Below are 26087 nucleotides of genomic sequence, written 5' to 3' on the forward strand. Positions count from 1 at the left end.
TTCTACTTCTCATTTTCACATATACTAATATATATCCTTATATTATTTTTAAAAACTACGCCCCACGTATATCCCGTTTAATCCCCAATTTTTTGATAACTCGCTAGGCCCGAAATTGCCGCCCGACTAGCGTCCAGCGTAGTTCGGAACAGGTGTAAAAATGTAATGTTAGAAAAAAATTGAACTAAGTTGTGAAAAGTGAAAAGAAAAAGAAGGGACAAAGGATTAACAATAAACACAATCTCAAAAACTTCAAATTACGGAAAGGCCCCTCGTCGCACGATTCCAAACCTCCCAAGCAATCGTGTTCTCCGATCGCAAATGGTCGGACTGTTCCCGGAGAGATAAATCCGCCATGGCGAAATCGGAACACTCAAGGACTCCTAGCTTCTCCTCTTTCGCGAAGATTCAACCCTCCGACGATGCCGACGCCGATCCCGATTCCTACGCACTCGAGAAATTCAAGCTCTACGAGACCCGAGCGGTAAGCTTCATCAATCTCAAGGTTTCGAAACTAGGCTCCGCAATGCCTAGGTCAATCTCTGTGTAGCTCTATGATTGGCATCCATATGAAAACCGTAGATTGAATTGCAGTAACGTTGAATCTCATGGCTGTGTTCGTATTGTTGCGTAGAGGTTTTATTTACTTGGGAGCGATAGGAACAAAAGGTTCTTCAGAGTGCTAAAGATTGATCGTTCAGAGCAATCAGAGCTTCACATAAGTGAAGATCCAGTAGTGTATTCGCCTCAGGAGATCAAGAGTCTCCTTCAGCGTATTGCTGAAGGCAATCGTTCCACTGGAGGATTGGCTTTTGTGGCTAAAGTCTATGGGATTGCTGGTTAGTTTTGTGAATCAAACGTTTTGTATCTTTGGATTTTGTTTTTTACTGGGATAAGTTGGGTAAGCTCTTTGCTTTGTAGGTTGTGCTAAGTTTATGGAGTCATACTACTTAGTTTTGGTGACGAAACGGCGACAAATTGGATGCATATGTGGGCATGCGATATATGCTATTGACGAAAGTCAGATGATCAGTGTTCCACATGCAACTATCCAATCTGATGTTGCCAATTCCAAAACTGAACTAAGGTCTGTTTCTTGGAGTTTTGATTGCCCATTGAAGCTGAACTATTAATTTATACTTGTTTCTATATTTGATTTCACATAGTTCTTTGTATTTTCCTTCCTTTGCAGGTACAAGAAGCTTCTGTCAAGTGTAGACTTGACAAAAGATTTCTTCTACAGTTACACGTATCCTATAATGCAAAGTTTGCAAAAGAACGTTTTGTCATCTGGTGAGGAAGGGGTGCCCTATGATAACATCTTTGTATGGAATGCGTATCTGACACAGCCTATCCGTTCAAGGTGTAACAACACTATTTGGACACTGGCATTAGTTCATGGGAATTTTAAGCAGGTACTTGTATGCTCTTGTGTCTTAACCTACGTATGTCTACGTTGGCTACTAGTAGACTCAAAATGGCTCTTACTATTTATTGGTTTGCCTTATTCAGACACGGCTATCGATATATGGAAGAGACTTCAGTGTTACTCTAGTATCCAAACGTTCTCGACATTTTGCAGGCACACGGTAAGATTCATTTTAGTCAGGCCTCTCATGGATCAGGAATTCATAGTCCATATCAGTTTTCTAATACCCTTTCAGAGTTATATACCTAGTATCTTCTGTGATTTTATTTAGGGTGAACATAGCATTGTGTCGTGTGAACTCTTCTAAACTAGTTTGGATGCTTGTCTTTCTTGTTTTCTGTGAATTGTATAGCTTCCCATTCTGTAAATTTGTTTACGCAGTTACTTGAAAAGGGGAGTGAATGATCGTGGAAGGGTTGCGAATGATGTTGAAACAGAACAACTTGTTTTTGATGAAGAAGCTGGATCACGCAAGGGAAAAATGACCTCAGTGGTGCAGATGCGAGGGTCAATTCCACTCTTTTGGTCGCAAGAGGCCTCGAGATTTAGCCCTAAGCCTGATATTTTCTGTGAGAAATTAACATAAGAGGCGCCTGTTATCTCAATTAGACCATTTTAACGTGTTTGTGGTTATCGATCTGCTTACTTTTTTCTGTTTTTTTTTTCTGCCTCAGTACAGAGGTATGATCCTACATACGAGTCAACTAAAATGCATTTTGAAGACCTGATGAACCGATATGGAAATCCGATCATTGTGCTCAACTTAATCAAGGTTAGCTTTTTTTTTATTTACTGTCCTTTTAAAGGAGATGGTTGTGCCTTTTGTACTTAGAAATTTCAATGGAAATATTCAGACGGTTGAGAAAAGACCTCGGGAAATGGTGCTAAGGCGGGAGTTTGCGAATGCAGTGGGTTATCTAAACTCAATTTTAGATGAAGAAAATCATCTCAAATTTATCCACTGGGATTTTCACAAATTCGCAAAGAGGTAAAATGTTGTAGATTTGTTTTCCTGCCTTTAACTTGAGCTCACATTACTTTGTATTTTTAATGTTAAAGCAAGTCGGCGAATGTATTGGCTGTTTTGGGTGCCGTAGCAAGCGAAGCACTTGATCTGACTGGATTTTACTTCAGTGGCAAGCCTAAAATTGTTAAGAAAAAAGCTACCCAACTTAGTCATGCTAGCACTGGAAGGTATTTTTGGGATGATATGTCAGCTAATGTTTAGTTGTTTTTGTTAATTGCTACATATTAGTTACCTTTCTGGTTTAATGGAGAAAAATACTGCAGGGAAGCATCTCTGCGTGATCTAAGAGCATTCTCCTTGGAACTTTCAAGGGGTGAGAGTTCTAATGATATACTTAGTGCTCTTGCTAACCGAGAGAAAGAGATGAAGCTAAGCCAACAAAAAGAAGACGATGGGACTGATATTTCAGCTCCTCGTTACCAAAGTGGTGTTCTGCGTACGAACTGTATCGACTGCTTGGATCGAACAAACGTAGCACAGTATGCATATGGTTTGGCTGCTTTAGGCCGTCAGCTGCACGCAATGGGTCTGAGTGATACATCTAAGATCGACCCGGACAGTAGCATAGCTGTTGCACTTATGGATATGTACCAGAGCATGGGCGATGCCCTTGCACACCAATATGGCGGCTCAGCTGCTCATAATACTGTAATAACACCACTTACTACCTTTGACTAGTTATTTTTCCTTTTTGACAAAGTGAGACTTGCAATGTTTATTCGTTAACTTGGTTGATGGATTATAGGTTTTCCCAGAAAGGCAGGGTAAATGGAAGGCCACGACACAGTCTAGAGAATATCTCAATTCTATCAAACGATACTACAGCAATACCTATACCGATGGCGAAAAGCAAGACGCCATAAACTTGTAATATACTTCTATGCAAAAATTACTTCGTTTTCTCGCTAAGTTCTTGATATATCTAGTTTGCCAGTGATGTAGCAATAGCATGAAGGCTTTAGAACACGGGCATTACAACTCTTACCTTATGCATGACTGATAATATTAACTACTAAGATATTGAACCCTCTAAAGGAATTGTTGACTTAAAACTTTTGATTTTCATTTCTATTAAGGCTCAAATCCAAGTAGCTAATGATTTTTCTTTCGAGCAGATTCTTGGGTTACTTTCAACCTCAAGAAGGGAAACCTGCGCTCTGGGAGCTGGATTCTGATTATTATCTTCACGTGTCAGGGATAGGAGATGAAATTTTCCCAGGAAGAGGGTAAGGTTTATCTTTAGTGAACCTAGTGCGTATCAGATTATGGTTTTACTCTTCATTAGGTGCAAATAACATATGGAGACGTGCCTGAAACTGGACGTCAAGTTTAATGGACTTATGAAATTTTTCAGGAAATACCAAAGATGTTTACTTATATTTCCCGAGATAGATCATAAGTCATAACCTTTGGTTGCGTATGATTTCAAATTCTGGTCTATTGCAGGGTCCAGTCCACTGAGAAACCCATGAGTGGCATCGGAGTCAATCTTGCACCAGTACCTGCTTTCAGGGAAGACTTCTCACGGAAGAAACTAACGTCATTTGACAAACTGATCGAGCAGACATGCAGTTCAATAAAGAACGTGAGGCTTTGCAGCGAGACAGGCCAAAGACCAGGTGGCAGCGCTGGAAGCACTGGTGTGGCTCCTGATGCAGCGTAATGACCCTCATTTGAAAATTTTCAGTCATCTTATTATCCCTTTGAATGGAAATTTTTGGAATTGATTGAACCTTTTTTCTTTACGTTTAGTAGGAGCATAAGAAAGTAGAAAAAACGTTTTCTAGTTTAGGAAAGAACAGAGATACTAGTTAAAACTGAACCATGACTTTTTCGGATGTTAGCTTATTTTTCTTGACATTCTCATCTTCAGTGAGATTCAGCTCAAGAGCCCCAATTGGCTGTTTGGATCAAGAAAGCCCGAAGAGAGTGGCTCTGCCACAAAACCTGGAGCAGACGATAGTGAGAAAGGAGTGACCTCGAGTGAGCAAGTCCACGATTTCTGCAACTTGGACTGGCTATCTGAGCCTAACGATCATCATGAAGATATCTTTCAAAAGTAATGATTTCCTTTCCCTCCCCTCTCTGAAATCTAAGTTTCGTTCAGAATAAATTTTTGGCAAACTTATCACTGGATCATACACGTACATACTGACATACTGACCAAACGATGGGTCTAACCACAACTTGGTATTAATTATTGGCAAACTTATCACTGGATCATACACGTACATACTGACCAAACGATGGGTCTAACCACAACTTGGCATTTTCAAAATCCAGATATCGTCTCTGGTTGCATCAAATCACTTGTTTCAGTTGTTTCATTGTATTAGGTACCTATCGATCACATCAACCACTGAAGCCAATGGTTGGTATGGTGGTACTCTCCTCGGCGACCAAGACGAAAACAGCGAAATTTACAAACATTATGCCCAGTTCTGTCAGGTTCGGATTCTCTAGCTATCTTTAAATTTAACTCAGAATCTCATTTCCTTATGTTATACAGTGTCCAGCTATGGACAGTGTCCAGCTATGGAACCTTTTGAGAAATTTAACTCAGAATCTCATTTCCTTATGTTATACAGTGTCCCGCTATGGACAGTGTCCAGCTATGAAATTTACTACAGATTAATAGATATCGTTAAATTTAACTCAGAATCCCATTTCCTTATGTTAAACAGTGTCCAGCTATGGAACCTTTTGAGAACGATCATGAGTTAGAACAGAACTACGCGGAAGTTCTACGTATGACCACAGTCGATGTAATGGACAACATGGGAGAAGAAGAAACGGAGATGGAAAAAGCTTTAAATGAGTACGCTCAGATCGGTAGCAATCTCGGGATCATTCCAACACAATGCAAACACTTTGCTGGAGATCCTTGTTGGTTAGCCAGATGGCTTGTCGGAGATGATAAGATCCCAAAGGTCATTTAATCACAAAACCAACCCATTATGCCCCCAAGAACATAACGTCTCACACCAGAGAGACTCACCTTTTGCTTTACATGAATCTTTTGTGAGCATTTGTGAAAAATAATTGGCTTAGAGCTAACACCATTGGAGTCCTTAGAAATATTAAAGAAAAATTTTTTTTTATAATTTTTTTTGTATGAATAGTTAAGGACTCTTATCAAAAATGTGTGTCCAATGGTGTACTCCAAAGATTTAATTTTTAAACATGTGAAATTTAAAAAATTATTAATTGCATGATTAAATATAAAGATACAATAATAATTAATCTTCATCACCAAATTTGTTCCAAATATTTTCAATTAAATCATTTTTCAATTGTTCATGTATATGCATATTACGAACATGATTCCGAATGCCAAGCATATTACCGAGATTTGTAGGCATGTCGGTACTATAGGATCATATCCACCCGCGAACTTCTAGTTACGTCGCCTTCTTCATCGTACTGAGTGTATCCATCTCGTTCATTTTCGACTATCATATTGTGTAGTATGATACAAGTCCTCATAATCTTCCCTATCTTTTCCTTGTCCCATGAAAGCGCCGGGTTTTTCACAATCGCAAATTGAGCTTGCAATACTCCAAAAGCGCGCTCCACATCTTTTCGGGTTGCTTCTTGAACTTTAGCAAATAACTCTGCTTTAGGACCTTGAGGAAGTGAGATAGATTGAATAAATGTTGACCATTTTGGATATATACCGTCAGTGAGGTAGTACGCCAAATTATACATGTGTCCGTTGACCACGTACTCTAATCTGGGAGCTCGACCTTGTAAAATGTCATAAAAAACAGGAGACCAGTCGAGGACATTAATATTGTTTAAGGTACCTGGAGCACCAAAAAAAGCGTGACATATCCAAACATCGTGTGAAGTTACAGCCTCTAAGACAATTGTCGGTTTTCCCGATCCACGTGTGTACTGTCCTTTCCAAGCGGTTGGACAATTTTTTCACTCCCAATGCATACAGTCAATGCTTCCTACCATCCCAGGAAACCCGCGTTTCTCTCCAATATCGAGTAGTCGTTGAAGATCCTCTGGTGTGGGTCTTCGTAGATACTCATCTCCAAATAACTATATTATTCCTTCAATGAAATTTTCTAAACACGAAATTGCCGTGCTTTCACCAAGTCGGAGATACTCGTCAACCGTGTCAGCCGCAAAACCATAAGCAAGCAGACGAATTGCAGCCGTACATTTTTGCAGTGGAGATAGACCATACCTCCCGGTTGCATCTCTTCTTTGTCGAAAGAATGGAACGTCCTCTGAGAGGCGATGCACTATACGCATGAATAATTCCTTGCTCATGCGGAAACGGCGTCTGAATAAATGTGCCGGAAATGTCGGATCTTCGCTGAAGTAGTCATTCCATAAACGGTTGTGTCCTTCTTCACGGTTTCGTTCTATGTAAGCACGTTTCGTTTGCTTTTTGGTTTGAGCCTCCACTATGTTGTTGTATATATCTTCGAATATATCGTCGAAAGCTTCGTTCAATCTTTCTTCGAGTTCATCGGATGAAGATGATCACATTTTGCTAATCCCTCCTTGAAACAAAAAAAAAATATCAAGGCAAACGGGTTAGACTCGTTTTAAATTATCATATATTACATGACTAAAGTTAATGTGAACATATAAATACAACTATAGAAGATGAAATTCAAAATATATGTTTAGTGTATGTGATTTCAGAATATACGTTTATCATTGAACTATACCAGACTAAAATGGCTAAAATAATATCCATTTATTGATACGTTTCTCATTGAACTATACTTGAAGGAGTAGTCGTTGTAGAAGATATCTAGGACAGCTTTCATCAAATCATCATCATTTTGACCACTTCTCTGCTCCCTCAGAGCCGCTTCAAAGCATCCAACAAACTTGCAGACTTGATCGTTAATCCTAGACCACCTCTGCTTGCACTAAACAAGCTCTCTAGGTGTTGTCCCAACCAGGTGAGGGTTTGATTTGTAGTAGTTTTGAATCCTCTTCCAGAAAGCACCAGCGTTCTGCTCGTTGCTGACCACATGGTCTTTACTGGTGTTAAGCCAAGCACCAATAATGATTTTATCCTCTTTTGGAGACCATTTCCTCCTCTCCTTGACGGCAGACTCAACTGGACATTGGCTACTGAACCAAGAAGGTTCGGGTGAATCAAGGTCATATGAGGTTTGGCTATTAAGTAGGTTTACAAAACCAGGGGTGCTATCCATGGTGGGAGAATGCTATGTGTCACTCTACTAGCAACACAAACCCTTAAGTAAGCGAATGTTAACTAAGTGACATTTAAAACCTATCAACTCAGAGGAGTTAGGAAGGTATAAAGCAATGCACTAGTATTTAACTCGAATCAAATGCTCTGTGTCACTCTACTAGCAACACAGAGGCTTCGGGAAGAAGTAGAAAACTAAGTAACATTTAACACCTATCAAGTCAGAGGAGTTAGGAAGGTAGAAAGCAATTCACTTGCATTTAACACCAATCAAATCTCACCAGTTAAATTTTTTTACAGTAAATGAGTTTTACCATTTATAACATTTTCACTTTGATTTTTAGTTACTCCCGAGTTTAAACATTTTGAATTTCAGATTGAACTTATGTTTTTTAAAACTCATTTAGAACTACAATATAAATCTGTATAGGTTTTACCTACAACTACTATAGGTTCATTATAGTTATACATACAACAACCAATATGTTTTTAATTATTCAAAGAAAATAGAGTAGGAAGTTAGTACATTACCTTCTAAAGGTCAGAGCCTCGCCTTTTCAGTCTCTGCAGCTCTTCCTGAACAGACATGAGATAAAAGCAGTCAAAAGTTTTATTAAATTATGAAAAGCAAAAGGAAACAAACTAACCAGGCACTCTGTGATGACATTGTCCTTCTCTTCAACCCACTTGAACATGACCACCATACAGATTAAGAGGAATACACTGACCATCACACAAACAACCAATGGAAAGCCATCTCTAACCCCTGATTTCTTCTTAGCTAGCTCCCACACTGTCTCCTCTAGCTTAACCAGCTTCTGCTCACTCTCATTACGTTGATCCTTAACCTGCCTAAGTTGTCTCTGAAAGTCACTCATCTCCTCCATTACCGCCACATCCCACCATTTCCAAACATGGCAGTCTCCATCATCAGCATTCTCACACGTGAAGTACCTTCTGCCTGGATCTTTGCTTGTGTAAGATGTAGCATGTCTTCGAGATTCCATCATCAGCCTCAGGTTGAGGAGGGTACTAAAACGGCTCTGCAATATTCTGGCTACTCTCAGCTTCATCCGCGTAGATATCAGTTTCTGCTTGAAGAAGGGAAGTAATATCTATGTCATACTCCTCTGATGAAGAAGGCTGGCTGTAGCTATAATCTTGTCCCATGTTTCCTTAACCTGAAAGAGATTTACAAGGTAGATATTAGACTTCAAAAGTTAACAAGTTGTTCTCCTATACAATCGAACTTGTTGTCCTATACATTCACAACATTAAAGAATCTAACTTATAAAGAATCTGAAAAGAATCTGAAACCCTAAAGAATTCACAACATTAAAGAATTCACAACATTCACAACTTGTTCTCCTATACAATCTATGTCATACTCCTATACATTAAAGAATCTGACTTATAAAGAATCTGAAACCCTATAAGCATTCACAACATTAAAGAATTCACAACATTCACAACTTGTTCTCCTATACAATCGAACTTATAAAGAATCTGAAACCCTAAGCTCAACAGAGTCAGAGCACATATAACCTCAACTTTTTCTCAAAATTAATCACAGAGCACACAGTAGTAATACTAATCTATGAGAAGAAGATAACTCCAAAGTAAACAATCTTAACAACACAAGACTCCCATATTGATTTAAAATATCACAGAGTCACACTGTCGTCATGAATCACATAGTCACAGAGACGTAATGCTAATCTAAGGGAAGAAGATAACCACAGAATCACAGAGTCACAGAGTCAGAGCACAAACTAAAATATCCCCAAATCGATTGAAACCCAAATCGATTTGAAACCCTAATCGATTGACTCTCTGAAAATAAGAGAAGAAGTTAAAACCCAAATCATTTGTGGTCCTTGAAACCCTAACTACAAACTAAAATATCTCCAAATCGATTGAAACCCAAATCGTTTTGAAACCCTAATAGATTGACTCTTTCAAAATAAGAAAAGAAGATATAACCCAAATCGTTCGACTCTTTGAACTACAAACTAAAATATCCCCAAATCGATTGAAACCGAAATCGTTTTCAAACCCAAACTACAAACGAAAACATCCTCAAATCGATTGAAAACCCAAAACCGAACCCTAAATGCGAAGAAAACAACATGCAACCTAAGCTAAATCTATAAATCAACAAGATAAGGCTTCGATTTACGTTGATTATCCGAGGAGATCAAATCGCCTCAAGCGTCGCCGAGAGCTTTTTTTTTCGTGTGGTCTCGCGAATGAGATTTTTTTTCCCAAGCCGGTATACATATTTCGACCGACCCAATTAGACGTTGCCACGTCACTAAGGACTCAGTCCTTAAACACCTTATTTACGGACCGCTCCTTACCGATCTCAGCCTTGTTAATATTTTTTTATTGAGATCACCTTAGGTTAACACGCTAAGGATTCATGAAATACCCGCGTTGCGGATGCTCTTATATTACTAAATATAGCATAGTACTGGGATAATAGAATATACATACGCAACCACAGAGGCAAAACTAGTTTCCTTGGCTTACCCTCTACAAATTTCTACACCATTGTTCTTTTTTACGCACTATTACAAACATAATGATGTTTCAATGTACTTTCAGTAGTATATCTGACTTAGCAGGCAATCTCTTGAAGAAATTGGCAGGTACTGACTACTGAAGGTATTCTACTCCTGAACCGCGGATGGCGCAGCGCACTACAAGAAAACAGGGGGATTCTGATGGCCGAAATCGTCGGAAATTCGTCGGAATAGCCTGATTCCGACGAATTTCCGACGAACCCGTCCGTCGGTATCGTTTCGTCGGAAAAAAAAAATTCGTCGGAATTTCGTCAGTACTTCCGACGACTTTCTGACGAATACCGAGAAACGTCATTCTGACGAACTTCCGACGATATTACGATGCGGACACACGAGACCAGAGTTCATCGGAAAAACTACGTACCGACGGACAACGTTCCTCGGACAATTCCGACGTAGGGTGTTCCTCGGTGTATTCCGACGAACACTGGTCGTCGGAATATACCGACGGACAATTGTCGTCGGAATATACCGACGAACAGTTCGTCGGTATATTCCGATGAAATGTGGTTCGTCGGTACATTCCGACGGATATATATCCGTCGGTATATTCCGACGACCCTGTCCGTCGGTATATTCCGACGACCCTGTCCGTCGGTATATACCAATTTTAAAAACGAATTGATTTTGCATTTTTATATATTTTTTGATATTAATAAATTAAAAAAATCAGAAATTTAAAACTAATAATATTATATAATTTAAATTCATACAAACCGAAATAGGAAAAAAACATTCAGAAAGTTTAAAATTCATACAAACCGAAATAGAAAAAAAAACATTCCGAAAGTTTTAAAAAGCCGAAATAAACTAAGATGAACTCGAAGACATCAACTGATCTAGCTTCTGCATAATCTCGGTGTTGAACTTCTTCTGGGATGCCAACTCAGCAAGGATAGTGGCATTCTCCGAACGGATAGTGGCATTCTCCGAAAGGATAGTGGTGTTCTGCTCCTCCAATGCCCCAATCCGTTCATCTTTGTCATGTAGCTCCTCGAGAATCATGGGATCGGCATACGGAGCTTGCGAAGAAGATGCCGGATACGAAGAAGCACGACGGGCCAACCCAACTAAACGGCCTCCTTTCCTTTTAGGAACCGCCTACAAAAATATTTAAAGTAAGTAAATAGGGACAAGTAAGTAATCGACATTATAAAAAAAATATATTAATAAAAAAATTACCTTTTCAACCATCTCATTTATTTGCAATAGAGACAGGTTGGTTGAAGCTCCCGTAGAGTCGCCGTCATCAGAGAGAGGCTGAGATTGAGAAACTATTTCAGCTTCCACCAAATCAACTACACCTTTGATCACGGGGTCCTGAATTTGACCCGTCGTCTTGTTAGTGTGAGCCACCTTAATGAGTTGGAGACGATCAACGGGATTACCGTCATTTGCTTCGATCTAAAAAAACCGCCATTATTAGCCAAGAAATATATAAAATATTTATTTAAAAAATATAAAGATAAATAATAATAAAAAACTTACAAGTTCATCCTCCTTAGTAGACATAGAGCAAGCGCCGAGGTTGTGCACATACATACCTTTCCCGCCACGATCGCTCTTCCGGTTCCTGGAGTTCTAGAAGACGTCTCTGCAGTTTCTTCCTTCTCCCAATGAGCTATCAACTGCTCCCACACCGTCCCGTTGATGAACCGTGGCTTCTTGTTCTTCTGCCAAACTGTCTTCCACGCGTTTATCTGCTTTGTGTAAGAGTCCATGGCCTTTTCGTTGAATTTCTTACGGACTGTTTCCGTAAGATCGGAGTGCCAGTTGAACTCTTGCTACAAAACAAACACAATTTAATAAGTAAATATATTTAAAAAAATGTAAAAACTTTAAAAAAATGAAGAGTTACTATACCGCAAATTGACGAAACCACAACTCTCGTTCGTCGGAAGGGATCACACTCCACTTTGGATATCCAAAACGGAGCATGGAGTACATCATCTGGTTGATGCTCCGGCTAATGCCATTTTTCGACTTGGTGAACCTTTAAAAAAAATACAAGTTAGCAAGTTAATTAAAGGAAAAAATATAACGGTACAAATAAAAAAAATACTAACCAAGTGCTATGGCCTCGTCGTGGGTTGGGTTGGAGAAACGGGAGATGCTCTCGACCTGGTTGTTGAACCAATAGATGAACCGGCATGACCCCCGGATCCTGTTGAACAGCAGCGTGAGGGGCAGCGTGAGGGGCAGAGGGAGCTGGAGCGGAAATATATGCGGGAACCGAGTCATGAGACGATCCCGATGCACGGGAACTGCTCACCAAACTACGTCGAAGACGGGCTGCGGGGCGAGCTTCATCCTCGGCCCTAAAAAAAAAATTAATACATCAAACATATTTTCAAATCATTTCTATTTTTAATGTTTTCATTTATATATTTACAAAAGGTTTTATAAACGTTTTTTAAAAAAACTATTAAACCTTTTATATATATATATATATATATATGTATACAAAATTATAAAAAATTTATAACTATAGAAAAATGTTGTTAAAAATTTATAAATGAAGAAAAATGTTGTTAAATATTTATATATTTTTTTAAAAAACGTTTTATTATACATAGTTTATTAGTGGAAACTTATAAAAAATTATAAAAAATTTTAAAATTTTTATTATACATGATTTACATATATATATATGTATACAAAATTATAAAAAATTTATAAATGTAGAAAAATGTTGTTAAATATTTTTAAAAAATTTTAAAAACGTTTTATTATATATATTTCATTACTGGAAACTTGAAAAACGTTTTTAAAAATAAAAAAAAATGTTTTAAAAAATCAAAAAACGTTTTTAAAAATCAAAAAACGTTTTTAAAAATCCAAAAATGTTCCAAAAAAAACTAAAACAACAATCCAAACAACAATCCTTACTTATATATCCTAAACTATCAATCAAACAACCTAAAATCCGAGATCTAACATCCAAAACCCTAAACAATTGAGATTAAAGAAGGTTTGGGATGATTCTTACATGATTTAGGGTTTGGGGGAGGAATCGCCGGTGTAGAGGGAGGAATCGCCGGTGTAGAGAGAGGAATCGCCGGTGAATCGCCGGTGGAGAGAGGAATTTAGAGAGAGAGATGCGGAGAAAACGAAGAAAGAAGAAGGAGGAGGGTTATTATATCAGACGATTCCGACGGACACGGGTTCGTCGGTATTCCGTCGGTATAATTAAAATATACCAAATGCCAATTCGCAAAAAATTTCAAGCGGTTTGGTTCTCCCGGGCAAATTGAAATTCCGATGGAATGTGTCCGTCAGTATATTCCGACGGACACATTCTGTCGGTATATTCCGACGGAATTCCGACGACTTAGTGTTTAGGGTGTTGATTTCAAGTTTCTAAATGCAAAATCCAAATCTTTGATAATATATATAGTATTTGCATAAAGATTTAACAATAAAAATATTTTATAACACGATTTTACACAATAACATTTTTTGTAGTGTAAGCTTATATAAATATGATTGTATAAGTATATAATGTTAAGATGAGATGTTATGAAAACAATGATATGCATACATAAATATTTTAATGAGTTGTTATATTTGAACGGTTGCGATCTAATACTATACTAAACACTTATTATGTGTTATTTTCATAGTTTTGGCATCTAAATTTATAGATTTTTATGATTGAAACTTTATAGAAACACATGTCGTCGGTATTTCGTCGGAAAATACCGGCGACATTCCGACGAACTTGTCCAGTTCTTCGGAATGTCGTCGGTATTTTCCGACGAAATACCGACGACCTTTTCAATTTTCAATGAAACCCATTGTCGTCGCTATGTCGTCGGTATATTGCGAGGGATTTCCGACGGACCAATAAAAAAAAAAAAAAAAAAACTAATCAGAATCTTCTGAATCTTCATCAAACTCCCCAACCTCGGCTTCCGGCTCTGAATGTACGACAGCATCATGTCCAAACACAGTCAAATTCTCAACGAGTTGAACATTTTCCAAATCTTCAACTGCCTGGGCGTTGCTGGTAGACTCTGGTTGCAATGGTTCATCATCATCAGAAGTTCCATCCACTCGTCCTCTTGGGTTGATTTGCGTTACAGTAACCCATGGATCGTCTCTGTACGTCACCCGAGGGTAACTGATGTAGCACACCTATACATATCAATTATACAAGTATTAGTAAAATATATAACATTAATTAATTATATTGGTAAAAAATTATGAATAGATTGACATACCTGATCAGCTTGCGAACCAAAAATGAAGGGATCATAATATTGAAGTTTCCGCCGCGAATGAACTGATGTAACACCAAACGCATCAATCTTCACTCCTCTATCTGGGGTGGTGTCATACCAATCACAATAGAATACTACACAACGCAATCCAACCATTCCAGGAAATTGGATTTCCAATATTTCTTTTATGTTGCCGTAGTAGACATCGTCACCAGAAGAAGATGAAACACCAGCATCATATGTTGTCTTAGAATGACCTTTCCTTGTGAATGCATATCCTCGCGTACAAAATTTAGGATATGATTTGACCACATAGTTTGGTCCCTGCACAAATTCGCGTATCCAATCATCGAACACAAGACCTCTGGCCAAACCATCATTCACCTATAAATTAAAAACATATATGATTGAAAAGTTAATTAGTTTATATATATTAAATTTAAACTAATCATTTGCATAGGGTAATATGATATATGACTCACATAACTACGAAGCCACGCAGCAAATCCGTTATCTCTAAGTTGTCGAAGCTCATCTTCTGTTGCATGCCTGTGAGTCATACGCAACTCCGCCATATATACACTATATACAAAAATATTATCAATATGAAATAAATTTATTGAATATTAATCTAACAATAAATGAATAAATATTTTTACCTCTCATATTGTAGAACATCTTCACAGTTGGTGAGCAAATATGTTTGCAAATGAGCGTGCTCAGTGTCCGTAAGTCTCCGCTTCGTGAATTTTCCACTAAGTCGTCCTATTTCCTTGAACATGCTTGGGACAGTAACATGATATGTTGCTCTCTCCCCTCTATCATCATGCCGAGCAGGTCTTCGGTGTTTTGTATGCACTTCTGGTGGAAAATAATTTTCAGCAAAGATTGCAGTTTCTTCATTGATCACCTGTGCCACTATAGATCCTTCCACCCTGCTTTGATTTTTGACCATCTTCTTCAGATGATGCATATAACGCTCAAAAATATACATCCATCTGTACTGCACAGGACCACCAAGTTCCAATTCTCTTGCGAGATGAATAGCAAGATGTTCCATTACATCAAAGAATGATGGAGGAAATATCTTCTCAAGGTTGCACATGCTGACTGGTGCGTTTGTCTTCAAATTATTAATACCCTCTTCAGTCACTACTCTGCTGCATAAGTCGCGGAAGAAAACACTAATCCCTACATAGATAAAAGACATAATTTTCGTAAGTATTAACTTTTTATAAGCATAATTGTTAAATATAAAAATAAATTAAATTGTAAAAATATAATATACCTGCAATTGCTTCATGAACATTACGTGGCAATAATGCTGAAAAAGCAAACGAAAGGAGGCGCTGCATAATTACATGACAATCATGACTCTTCAAGCCAGTAAACTTTCCTTCGCTTCTATCAACGCAGTTCCCCAAATTTGATGCATATCCGTCAGGAAATTTCACTTTATCTGTAATCCAATCAAAGAACTCTTCTTTTCTAGCACCATCTAGCCGATAAATGGGAAAAGGGGCCGTACCGTTCTCATCAACGTGAAGTTCAGAACGATCACAAATATCGACTAAATCCAACCTTGACTTCAAATTATCCTTCGTTTTACCTTGGATGTTAAGGACTGTGTTCATCAGATTATCGAAGAAGTTCTTCTCAATATGCATGACATCTAAATTATGCCGCAATAGATGACTCTCCCAATATGGCAGATCCCAGAAAATACTCTTTTTGTGCCAGTTATGTAGCTCTCCAACCGCATTGACTCGAATGTTTTCATGTCCACCTACATCTGGCGTCCTTTCTGCATCAAAATACCTAAACTGCTTCAACAATTTTTTCCCACTAACTTCCTCAGGTGGACCATCAAACACCTGCTTGTTCTTCGTAAACGAAGTCTTACTCCTGCGGTATGGATGATCAGGTGGTAGAAATCGTCTGTGACAGTCAAACCAACACGTTTTCCTTCCGTTCTTTAGTTGGAAAGCATCTGTGTCATCTTGACAATATGGACATGATAGCTTCCCATGTGTTGTCCATCCAGATAACATACCATATGCTGGAAAGTCACTTATTGTCCACATAAGTACTGCCCGCATCTGAAAGTTTTCTTTGCGCGAAACATCGTATGTCTCAAAACCATGCGCCCATAGTTGTTGCAACTCATATATTAGTGGTTGAAGAAACACATCTAGTGATCTTTTAGGATGATCTGGCCCGGGGACGAGAATTGAGAGAAACAAAAACTCTCGTCGCATGCACAAGCTCGGCCGTAAGTTGTACGGTGTCACAATAACTGGCCATAGAGAATACTGTCTTCCATGCTTTCCAAATGGGCTGAAACCATCAGTAGATAATCCAAGATAAACATTTCTTCTCTCTTCCGCAAATTCTGGATATGTTGACTGGAAATGTTTCCAAGCCTTTGCATCTGAAGGATGTCTAATCTCACCATTTGTGGAATGCTCTGCATGCCATCTCATTGCTTTTGCTGTGCGCTCACACTGATACAACCTCTTCAATCTTTCCGTCAAAGGCAAATACCACATTCTTTTGAATGGGATCGGAACTCTTCCCCTCGTCTCCTGATAACGAGGTTTCCCACAAAATTTGCATACATTCCGTGTCTCATCCGCTCTCCAGTAGATCATGCAGTTGTCAATACATACATCTATCACTTCATACGGTAGTTGAAGACCTGCAACAAGTTTCTGAACCTCGTAGTATGAACCCGGTGCAAGGTTATCCTCAGGTAGAATACCTTTGACAAAATCAGTAATCGCATCCATACATTCTTCAGCCAAATTATAGTCTGTCTTAATACCCATTAATCTAGTTGCAGATGATAAGACTGAATGACCATCTCTACAATTTTGATACAAAGGTTGTTTTCCTGCATCCAACATGTCAAAAAATCTCCTAGATTCGGGGTTTGGTTCTTCCCCTCTATAATGATCATGTACCATCTGCTCAGTACCTACACCATAATCTATATCCGTTCTAGATTCTTCTAACCTAATATCAGGCTGAGGTTCACTAACAGGCTGAGGTTCGCTAGTACTACCATATTCATAACCAGTTTCCCCATGAAGGTACCAAACTTTATAATTACGTGAAAACCCTTTCATATACAAATGAGTCCAAACATCAAATTCTTTTATAACCTTATTATTATTGCAAGAAGAGCAGGGACATCTTAACATACCACTTTTTGCATCCGGTTGCTGTTGAACAAGCCTCATGAATTCTCCAATCCCTTGAACGTATTCTTCCGTAAGCAAATTGGTGTTCGGATCCAAATGAGGTTTATCCATCCACGAACGATAATAAACTTCTGAATACATGATTTTCACGGAATTGTTATGACTAAAGAGAATGAAGAGAGAATGAAGTGTGAATGAGTTGAATGAGGAGGGGTTGTATTTATAGGAAATTGCTTACGGACCTCCGACGACTTTCCGACGGATGTAAAGCAGTCCGTCGGAATTCCGTCGGTATTGTCCAATCTCAAACGGCTATACAACGGTCATGTATATTTGTCGGCAACGGTCACATGGTTCGTCAGAATTCCGTCGGAAAATACCGACGGAATTCCGACGACTTTGCTGTTAATCGGAATGTCGTCGGAAATTCGTCGGAATATACCGACGAACTTCCGACGACTATAACGGTTACATTTTTTATCGGAATGTCGTCGAAAAGTCGTCGGAAAATTCAGACGAACCATGTTTCGTCGGAATTCCGTCGGAAATGGCCGACGGAATTCCGACGACTTAATTTTTTTGGATTTGCTCGGAAATTTGTCAGTATTCCGTCACAAATGTCCGACGACATTGGCGTCCGTCGGAACCTCCGTCGGAATTCGGTGTGTTTTCTTGTAGTGGCGTGAACAGTGCGAGCAGGATTGCAATAACTTGAGACGGTGTGACATAGATGAAAACCGCCCAGATCAATGAGAAGACGATAAATAAAACAGTTGCTTACGGGTCTGTCAAGTCCTTAGTATATATTGGGTCTACATGTGAAAACCAGGCCCATTGTTTAGCCTTTTCTCATTCCTCCCTCATCACGCACCATTCCTCAACGAACAAATAGTGATGAATGCTGATGTTGGAGTTTACATTTCCTCGTAGGGAAGGATATGATATGAAGTCGACATGTGTAAGTCCACGTGGAGACACGTGTTATTTTAACAAGCTGAAAAAATGAAGGTTTGTTAGCGTTGATGGCCAGCCTATAGGATAATATATAAGAAGATCAGCGAGTATCAAACGAGTGAGCGACACGAAGCAAGAAGTGAAAATGACAAAACTATTGGCCTTGTTATGTCTCGTCTTGAGTGTTTTACTGACGGTGGGCCGGTGCACAGAGACGGAAGGTGAAATCATCGTGAAAGATGGCCACCGTGTTGTTGTGGTGGAGTACGACGCAGACGGCAAAACCAACACTAGAGTCTTGATGTCACCGCCGGAAAGAGGACAAGAGCAGATAGGAGACCAAAGAGAAATGTTTAGAAATGTGAAAAGGAAAGTGATAGAAACACCGTCGTCTCTTCCGGTTAGTGACCAAGTGGAGGAGGAGCGTGAACTCCACGCATCAGCAGGAGAGATCATATGCGATGCCATCGGTAAGTGCAAGAACAAGGTGGCGAGTGTGTTAGGGAGAGTTGACGATCCAACGGCGCACGATACGAAGGAGACGGTTGCACGTGCGGCACGTGACGTGAAAGAAACTCTGGCTCACGAGCCCCACTTTGCTGACCACAAGGCTCAAGAAACTAGGCCAACGATGAGTAAGAGCCAAAACGTTTTGGTGAAGGCAAAGTTGGCGGTGAAGCGGTTAGGGACGGCAGTTACGGCGGCGATGAACCTGAGAAAGGTAGGGAGTGTGGTGAGTCTGATCGGGATCGCGGCGGCGTTTGGGATGTGCGTGTGGGTGACGGTCGTGTCGAAGTACTTATTGGCATCGGTGCTTGGGAGGCATCGATTCAGTGTGGCGCAGAGCAAGGTGTATTCCGTGTACTTCAAGGCAATCTCCGTAGGGCTTCTGGTTGGGTTGCTAGGACACGTCATCAGCCGACGCCGGAAGGTTCTTACCGATGCGGTGGAGATGTGGCAGGCCGTTAACCTCTTGTCCTCGATCCTGATGGTGGAAGCTAATGCGTCATTTGTTGAACCACGAGCCATCAAGGTTATGAAAGGCCTAAAAACTATACGTTTATTTATTAATGTAAATTAATATGCAGTGTAATATTGATTTTTGTGTTATGCTCATCAATAGGCGATGTTTGAGCGGATAAAAGTGGAAAAAGAAGAAGGAAGAGGGCTTGACAAGTCAGAATCACACTCCAGTGAAGCAGCCGCTCGAACCTGTGGTAAGAAGGTTAGATACAATATGGATGAGGATGCGGTGAACCGTAGACTGAAGAAGCTGAACGAGAGGTTAAGTAGGTTAAATGCGTACTCGTCGCGACTAAATTTACTCACTCTAATGTCTCTCACATGGCACTTTGTGTATCTCGGCCATCGACTCAGCCTCACTTATTCAGGGATTGAGCCACCGATACGTTAGCTGTTTTTGTAATTTGATTGTTTTAACAAACATGATTCCACATCATAATTGAGTGAAAAAAAATGTAAGAAATAAAAATAAATAAAGCAAAAATGGGACAAAACTTTCCTAAATATAATACCAAACTTGGTCATAAACCCGAATAGATCATGTTGTCCATTCAATCTATTAGTCCGATTGAAATACCAAGAAGACCAAAGTTATTCATATGAACCATATCATTCTCTTAAGATTTTTAAAACAAATCATACAACATAATTTTATCTTAAGCATCTTTTTTTATTTGTAAACTATTAAAAATCCATGAAAAGATAAGAAACTTTTGAAAGCCTAGTCTACTCTTGATTCCAAAGCCTTGATCCTCTCTCTGATCACATTGATCCTCTTCTCAACCACATTGGCTGCTTTGATCAGATCCTCCGAATGATCAGCATCATGTAAATCATTAAACGCAGCAATCGTCCCAAGTTCCATCGCACGGCTATGCATCTTCTCTTTCTCCAACTTCTTCTTTGCGTCTTGGATCATCCTGGTCATGAGATCCTTCTGATCCATCATGTATTTGGTCTGCTTCTCCTTGGGGAGTGCGCTAAAACGGTTTAGAAGAACACGTACCTCTCTACGGTTTGGCCAAACCTCAGGGCCATCCTTGTAATCGCTGTAGATGATGGCGCAAGCGCGTAGACCGCAAAGAATGGTTAGTTCATTGATCTTCTTGAGTATGCCTTCTTTGCGTTTTCTGAACGTGACTCGGCGAGTCGACTTGTCAGAAATCAATTGGTGTGTAACTTTTCTTCTTCCCATGGTGATGAAAAATGAGAAGGAGGAGAGGGTTTGTGTGTGTTTTAGGGACCAGATGGGTATATTGTTATATAGAGTTTCTAACTTTGATATTATGGGTCGGTCTAGTCCACAGAGAGTTACAACAAATTATAGAAAGGTTTTAAAAAAAAAATACATATAAAGGTTTAAGGTAAAATAGCTATAAAATCTTTCTAAATAAAGAAGATTTCAATCCAAAGATACTTTCTCATTTTATTATGTGTATATTGCTTGGTCTAGAGAATCTGCAGGATAAGAAAGGTTATATTTGCCCCATAAATGTTGACCATATGAAAAGGTTTGAACATATTTCTAATAGTTAAACCAAGTAGAAGTACGTATGATGTATTGTAGAATCGTATATACATTACACAATCACATCCCTGTATATTAAAAGATAAATATTATAATAAATGCAATCACACTATAAAATACACGTGGCAGCTTCACGATGATTTGGTAATAAGTATGCTAATGCGTTCACTCTATATTCATAAATGTGTTCACACTATGTACTTTGTGTTTTTTTTAAAAATATAAGACTCACATACATGGTTCCAATAAAACTCTGGATTTTTCGGTTCGAATAAAAATAGATGACGAATAAAAAGCCAAACTATATAAAAATAGATGACGAATAAAAATAGATGACGAATAAAAAGCCAAACGATTCGTTATCCGTTTTGATTTGAACCAAAAAATCTTGATATCTCTAACTCTACGAAACAAATCAAATACTAAAATACAAAATCAAAAAAGAAGCAAATCACAAATACCAATATTTTTAGGAACATATATTTAATTCGATCTGTTATATGCATATATATATATATATACATATATGTAAAGAATTATATATATATATATATATATATATATATACGTTATATATATTATACTTTATATCAGTTTTACAATATTTTTATGAATTAAATTTATTATATTAGGCACTAGAATTTAAAAGGTTAAATAATGTTTTATTTTTGTAATAAAATGTATTAAAATTTTCAATTATTTTTAAAATTTTATTTTATTTACGGATCAAATCGGATATTCTTTAAAATTCTAAAATATTTCGGATATCCGAGTCACCGAATATCTAGGTGGCTAAAGATCGAATCGACACGAATGCTTCAAAATACCCAGATATTCGATATGTGCCCACCCCTATTTACGAATACAATTTTATTTTCTTTATATGAAAAAATAACTAATGTCGAGGCCTTTTTTATTTTAAATTAATTTTAATTTTATCTTTCATGTATTATTTTGAACAAAAATGTCATTTAATATTAATTAACAATATCTTTATATATTTGTCAACTATTTTTATATATATTTTACATACATATACATGTGCACTTTGATGTGAACACTTTGTAACTAAGTATTCACCACAACTGAAGAATCTAATTTTTTTGAAAGTTGGAATATTTTTCTTAATGCTTCTTTCACTCCCTACCAAATTGTAGTGAAATGATTTGTCTTAATAATTTTCGTTTATTTTTCTTAAAATATTATCTATTCAGAAACTATAATATGAAACTATTCATTCGATATGACGAATATCTAAAATTCATAACATGAAAATAAATAAATAATATTAATTTTTGGTTTTTACCAGAAAAAAACCAAAAAATCAAACATTTTAACCGAATAAACTAAAATGAATATTAATTTAAAATAATAGTTATATTTTAGAAGATTAAAAACCAAAAAAAAAAACTTAAAACCGAACTAATATCCAGATTAAACAGATTTAATGTATTTTTATTAAAAATAACGAAACTAATAATCACATTCCGCGCAAGGCGCGGGTTATTATCTAGTGCGTATATATAATTAGTCAAGTACTAATATTTAAGGGTGGGCACTTCGGTTATTTTTTCGGTTCGGTTCGGTTTGGTTAGTTCGATTCTAGTATTTTTCCAAATGAAATAAACCATAGTTAGTTTGGTTTGGTTTGATTCGGTTTGTGTTTGGTTCAGTTTGTTTTTTAGATCAGTTTAATTAGGTTCTTCTTAGATTAATTCTTTTAAGAAAAATTATATTTTAAAACATAAATTACGTAAACATAAACTATGTGAATTAAATTCAATATAAAACTAAAACAAAAACCTTTAAAAAAGTCACAAAAAGTATATAAAAACTAAAACAAATGAAAGTTAACTAAAATAAAAAAACCAACATCATTAATAATGTCTCTTATATTATTATTAAAAAGCCTGCAATGAATCATCTTTATGATGCTATGGAGAATAACTTTTGTTTTTAATAAAATTTGCTTTAGGTTTAAATTTAACATCCAAGTTTACATATAATATATAAGAATATAAAAATATAGACTTTTTTATTTTTTTTTAAATCAAATATTTTGATGATTACATACTAGGTTAGAAGAATATATGTTAATGAATGAAAAATGGAAAATATGTGGTTTGGTATTAGAATTTTAATATATTGGTATTACTAATATTTTTACAAAAACACATCGGTTTTTCGGTTAGGTTCGGTTTGGTTTAAACCATTCGGGTTGGAGAAATCTTCTACCGAATGGTTTGAAATAGACTTTGGTTCGGTTTCACTCGGTTCGGTTTTTTTGCCCATCCCTACTAATATTATTAGATCAGCAAGTAAATGACATGTAAGTCAAAATTTAAATTGGTAATAAAATTCTAATATACTCCAGTAATAAAAATCCATCTTAAAAGAATAATGCAAGAGACTCTTATTTACAGTTATATACATACAATATATATGTATTAATTTGTTTATTAATTTTGTGATTACGTATTTAACATAACTTTGTACATGATCTAGTATCATAAGGGTCACTTTTACATTATCATTTAGTCTATTTGTAAGAATAGGTATACATAACTAAATGTGTGTAACTCACCAAATATATTATTTTATAATTAATATATGTGTAAAAAATTCAAACTATTTTAATATGGTATACCATTATAACATATATAAGGTGGAAACAGTATTTACTTATATTTATTAAATTACAACAAAAATTTCGTATTAATTTTTCTAGATGAGTATTCATAAGTTTTCACATTATTAATTTTTGTAACAACCTACTTAAGTTTCTTGGAAATTAGGCTCACACATCGATCGGCTCATTTAATTTATATATCAACAAGAATCTTAATGTTAAGAGCCCACAAGTCTTCAGAGTGTGGTTGAGAACTTGAGAAACTACAGAAACTTGAGTTGTTCACGTAACACGTTCATCAAAATATGGTTTTAGACTTTAAGAAACAGGTCCGGTTTTACAATAGAGTTATTTTTGGATAACCTCTAGATTCACCAACCAATATAATTTTGTTATTTAAAATTTAATATCTTTTAAAAATGAAACAAAATAATAAAAGTTTGTCAAGTTATATTATGCTTTAAAAATAAATAAAAATAATAATAATTTCCAAATTTTTTTAAAAAAATATTGTTGAAATATTGTTGACGCTGTCAACAAAATACTAAACCCTAAATCTTGAACCTTAAACCTTTGAGTAAACTCGAAACCCTTGGATAAATCTTAAATTCTAAATCATAAACATTAAAAACTAAATAAAAACTCTAAATACTAAACACTAAACTCTGAATCCTTGGGTAAATCCTAAACTTTGGTCTTAACAATATTTTTTAAAAACGTTTTGGTAATTATTACTATTTTATTTATTTTTAAAGCATAATATAATTTTTTTTTGTAAACTAGCATAATATAACTTGACAAATCCTTATTATTATTATTTTTAAGATATTGAATCTTAAATAAGTAAATTCTATTGGTTAACCCAAGAATCCCCTTTATATTAAAGGAGGAACATTTATCTTAAATGCATTCACATTGACTTCGACAGGTGGCGGCTTGACAAAGATTTCAGAACAAGGCTGCTGATGTGGCGACTTTATAGAGCTTCTCAAAAAAAAATTGTGTGTTTAAAGACAAAGTTTCCTAATTTAAGTTTACTAATACTAATGGGATACAAACTTTTCAGTGTGGACGTCAGCGGGGAACAGCAAACTGAGAGAGATCAGAGGGTGAGCAATAAGCCAAGTTAGTGAAAGCTAAATGTGCAGCCGGTGCGGTGGTCACCTTCATGGTTATGACGAAAGAAAATTGTGATCCGGAATGATCCGCCATGGAAAACGTAGACAAGAAGAATAAACGGCGAGTAACAAAGAGTAACAAAGAGTCAAAATGGCTTACTGCTTACGTTTATAAATACTTTTCACAACATGTCTTGCTGTTACAAAGGAAGAATACATCAGCATTGAGACTTTTCCAAGCTTCAGAATTACTACACGGTAAAAACATTTCGATAAAGATAGATTTTGTTCTATATGAAGTACAATCGATGAAGAATTTACATTTAAGTGATGTACTTCACATGTACAAATAGAAGCTCACTTTTCTTTCTCACAGTAAGCCCAGGAGCTTCCTCCATGTCGACATCTTCAACCGCCATGCGTTCAGGTAACTCCCATGGAAAATGATACAATAGATTCGCCAGACAAAACTCCACAGAAATCGTCCCCATTTAATCCAGAACAGATTTTCCTACCACTCCCAAATGTTAACAGCTCAAAGTGTTGTCCTTTTGCATCAATGTTATTATCTATAAACCTCGAGGGGAACGACTTCGGTGGATTTATACATGAGTCAAAATATTTTCCTACGGACAGTGTGATACTTGTGCTTTTTTTTATAATCTCAAATAATTTGTCAAAATATTTTCGCGTCGAAAAAAAACCATTTTCGTGTCGGACGTTTACTAATGTTCATAACGGCTTCATGACTTGATGAGTAGTTTAGGATGATGAGTTTGGTCTGTTTCACGCACACACGTTTTTGTTAATTGATGCGTTTGGTCTGTTTTACTAAAAAGCTCATGCACGCACGTAAGGAAATTAGGGATTGCAGGGCCTTTTACAGAGGCTTTCGTTTTCATCTGGTGTTTTTTTTACTATATTGCAATTGTCTTTTACAATCGTTTTGAGTTATGGAAGATCTGTCTGTCTCGAACGTCTTTGTTATTCTTAAATTAATAGAAACCCTCTGTTTTATTACTTTGTTCAGTTTTGTTTTATTTGTTTATGATTATTTAACTTAACAACTATGATATACTAAATTTGAACATATCTAAGAAAATAGTAATAAATTTAAATTCAATTTTTTTGGTACTAACGGTTTGACCATTTAAATATCGTTTCACTATTTTTATGAGTC

At 36.9% G+C, this 26087-nt stretch overlaps 3 protein-coding genes across 3 annotated transcripts; 2 read left to right on the forward strand and 1 right to left on the reverse strand.

The window, feature by feature from the left end:
* The first annotated feature begins 222 nt into the window (after positions 1-222).
* On the forward strand, positions 223-5668 carry LOC106410532 (phosphatidylinositol-3-phosphatase SAC1). The gene is made up of 16 exons (XM_013851046.3): positions 223-484; positions 635-839; positions 922-1087; positions 1193-1415; positions 1513-1589; positions 1811-1998; positions 2104-2201; positions 2284-2417; positions 2489-2623; positions 2720-3104; positions 3202-3323; positions 3572-3682; positions 3903-4115; positions 4330-4515; positions 4793-4904; positions 5141-5668. The coding sequence occupies exons 1-16, from the start codon at positions 356-358 to the stop codon at positions 5393-5395; spliced, it is 2739 nt and encodes a 912-aa protein (XP_013706500.2). The 5' UTR covers positions 223-355; the 3' UTR covers positions 5396-5668.
* A 13022-nt stretch (positions 5669-18690) lies between these two features.
* LOC111212575 lies at positions 18691-20116 on the forward strand. Its single transcript, XM_022714133.2, has 2 exons — positions 18691-19642; positions 19733-20116. The coding sequence occupies exons 1-2, from the start codon at positions 18755-18757 to the stop codon at positions 20021-20023; spliced, it is 1179 nt and encodes a 392-aa protein (XP_022569854.2). The 5' UTR covers positions 18691-18754; the 3' UTR covers positions 20024-20116.
* Positions 20117-20176: 60 nt separating this feature from the next.
* LOC111212576 (agamous-like MADS-box protein AGL80) lies at positions 20177-21460 on the reverse strand. Its single transcript, XM_022714134.2, has one exon. The coding sequence runs from the start codon at positions 20825-20827 to the stop codon at positions 20354-20356; it is 474 nt and encodes a 157-aa protein (XP_022569855.2). The 5' UTR covers positions 20828-21460; the 3' UTR covers positions 20177-20353.
* Between the last annotated feature and the right edge of the window lie 4627 nt (positions 21461-26087).

The sequence above is a fragment of the Brassica napus genome, chromosome C7, assembly GCF_020379485.1.
Source record: "Brassica napus cultivar Da-Ae chromosome C7, Da-Ae, whole genome shotgun sequence".
NCBI lineage: Eukaryota > Viridiplantae > Streptophyta > Magnoliopsida > Brassicales > Brassicaceae > Brassica > Brassica napus.

Excerpts from the sequence above, each read along its gene's own strand:
- LOC111212575 (XM_022714133.2), top strand. The coding sequence starts at position 18,755 with ATGACAAAACTATTGGCCTTGTTATGTCTCGTCTTGAGTGTTTTACTG. Across the intron at positions 19,643-19,732 it reads TTGAACCACGAGCCATCAAG|GCGATGTTTGAGCGGATAAA; the intron begins GTTATGAAAGGC and ends GCTCATCAATAG.
- LOC111212576 (XM_022714134.2), bottom strand. The coding sequence starts at position 20,827 with ATGGGAAGAAGAAAAGTTACACACCAATTGATTTCTGACAAGTCGACT.
- LOC106410532 (XM_013851046.3), top strand. The coding sequence starts at position 356 with ATGGCGAAATCGGAACACTCAAGGACTCCTAGCTTCTCCTCTTTCGCG. Across the intron at positions 1,088-1,192 it reads AATTCCAAAACTGAACTAAG|GTACAAGAAGCTTCTGTCAA; the intron begins GTCTGTTTCTTG and ends CTTCCTTTGCAG. Across the intron at positions 1,999-2,103 it reads CCCTAAGCCTGATATTTTCT|TACAGAGGTATGATCCTACA; the intron begins GTGAGAAATTAA and ends TTTCTGCCTCAG.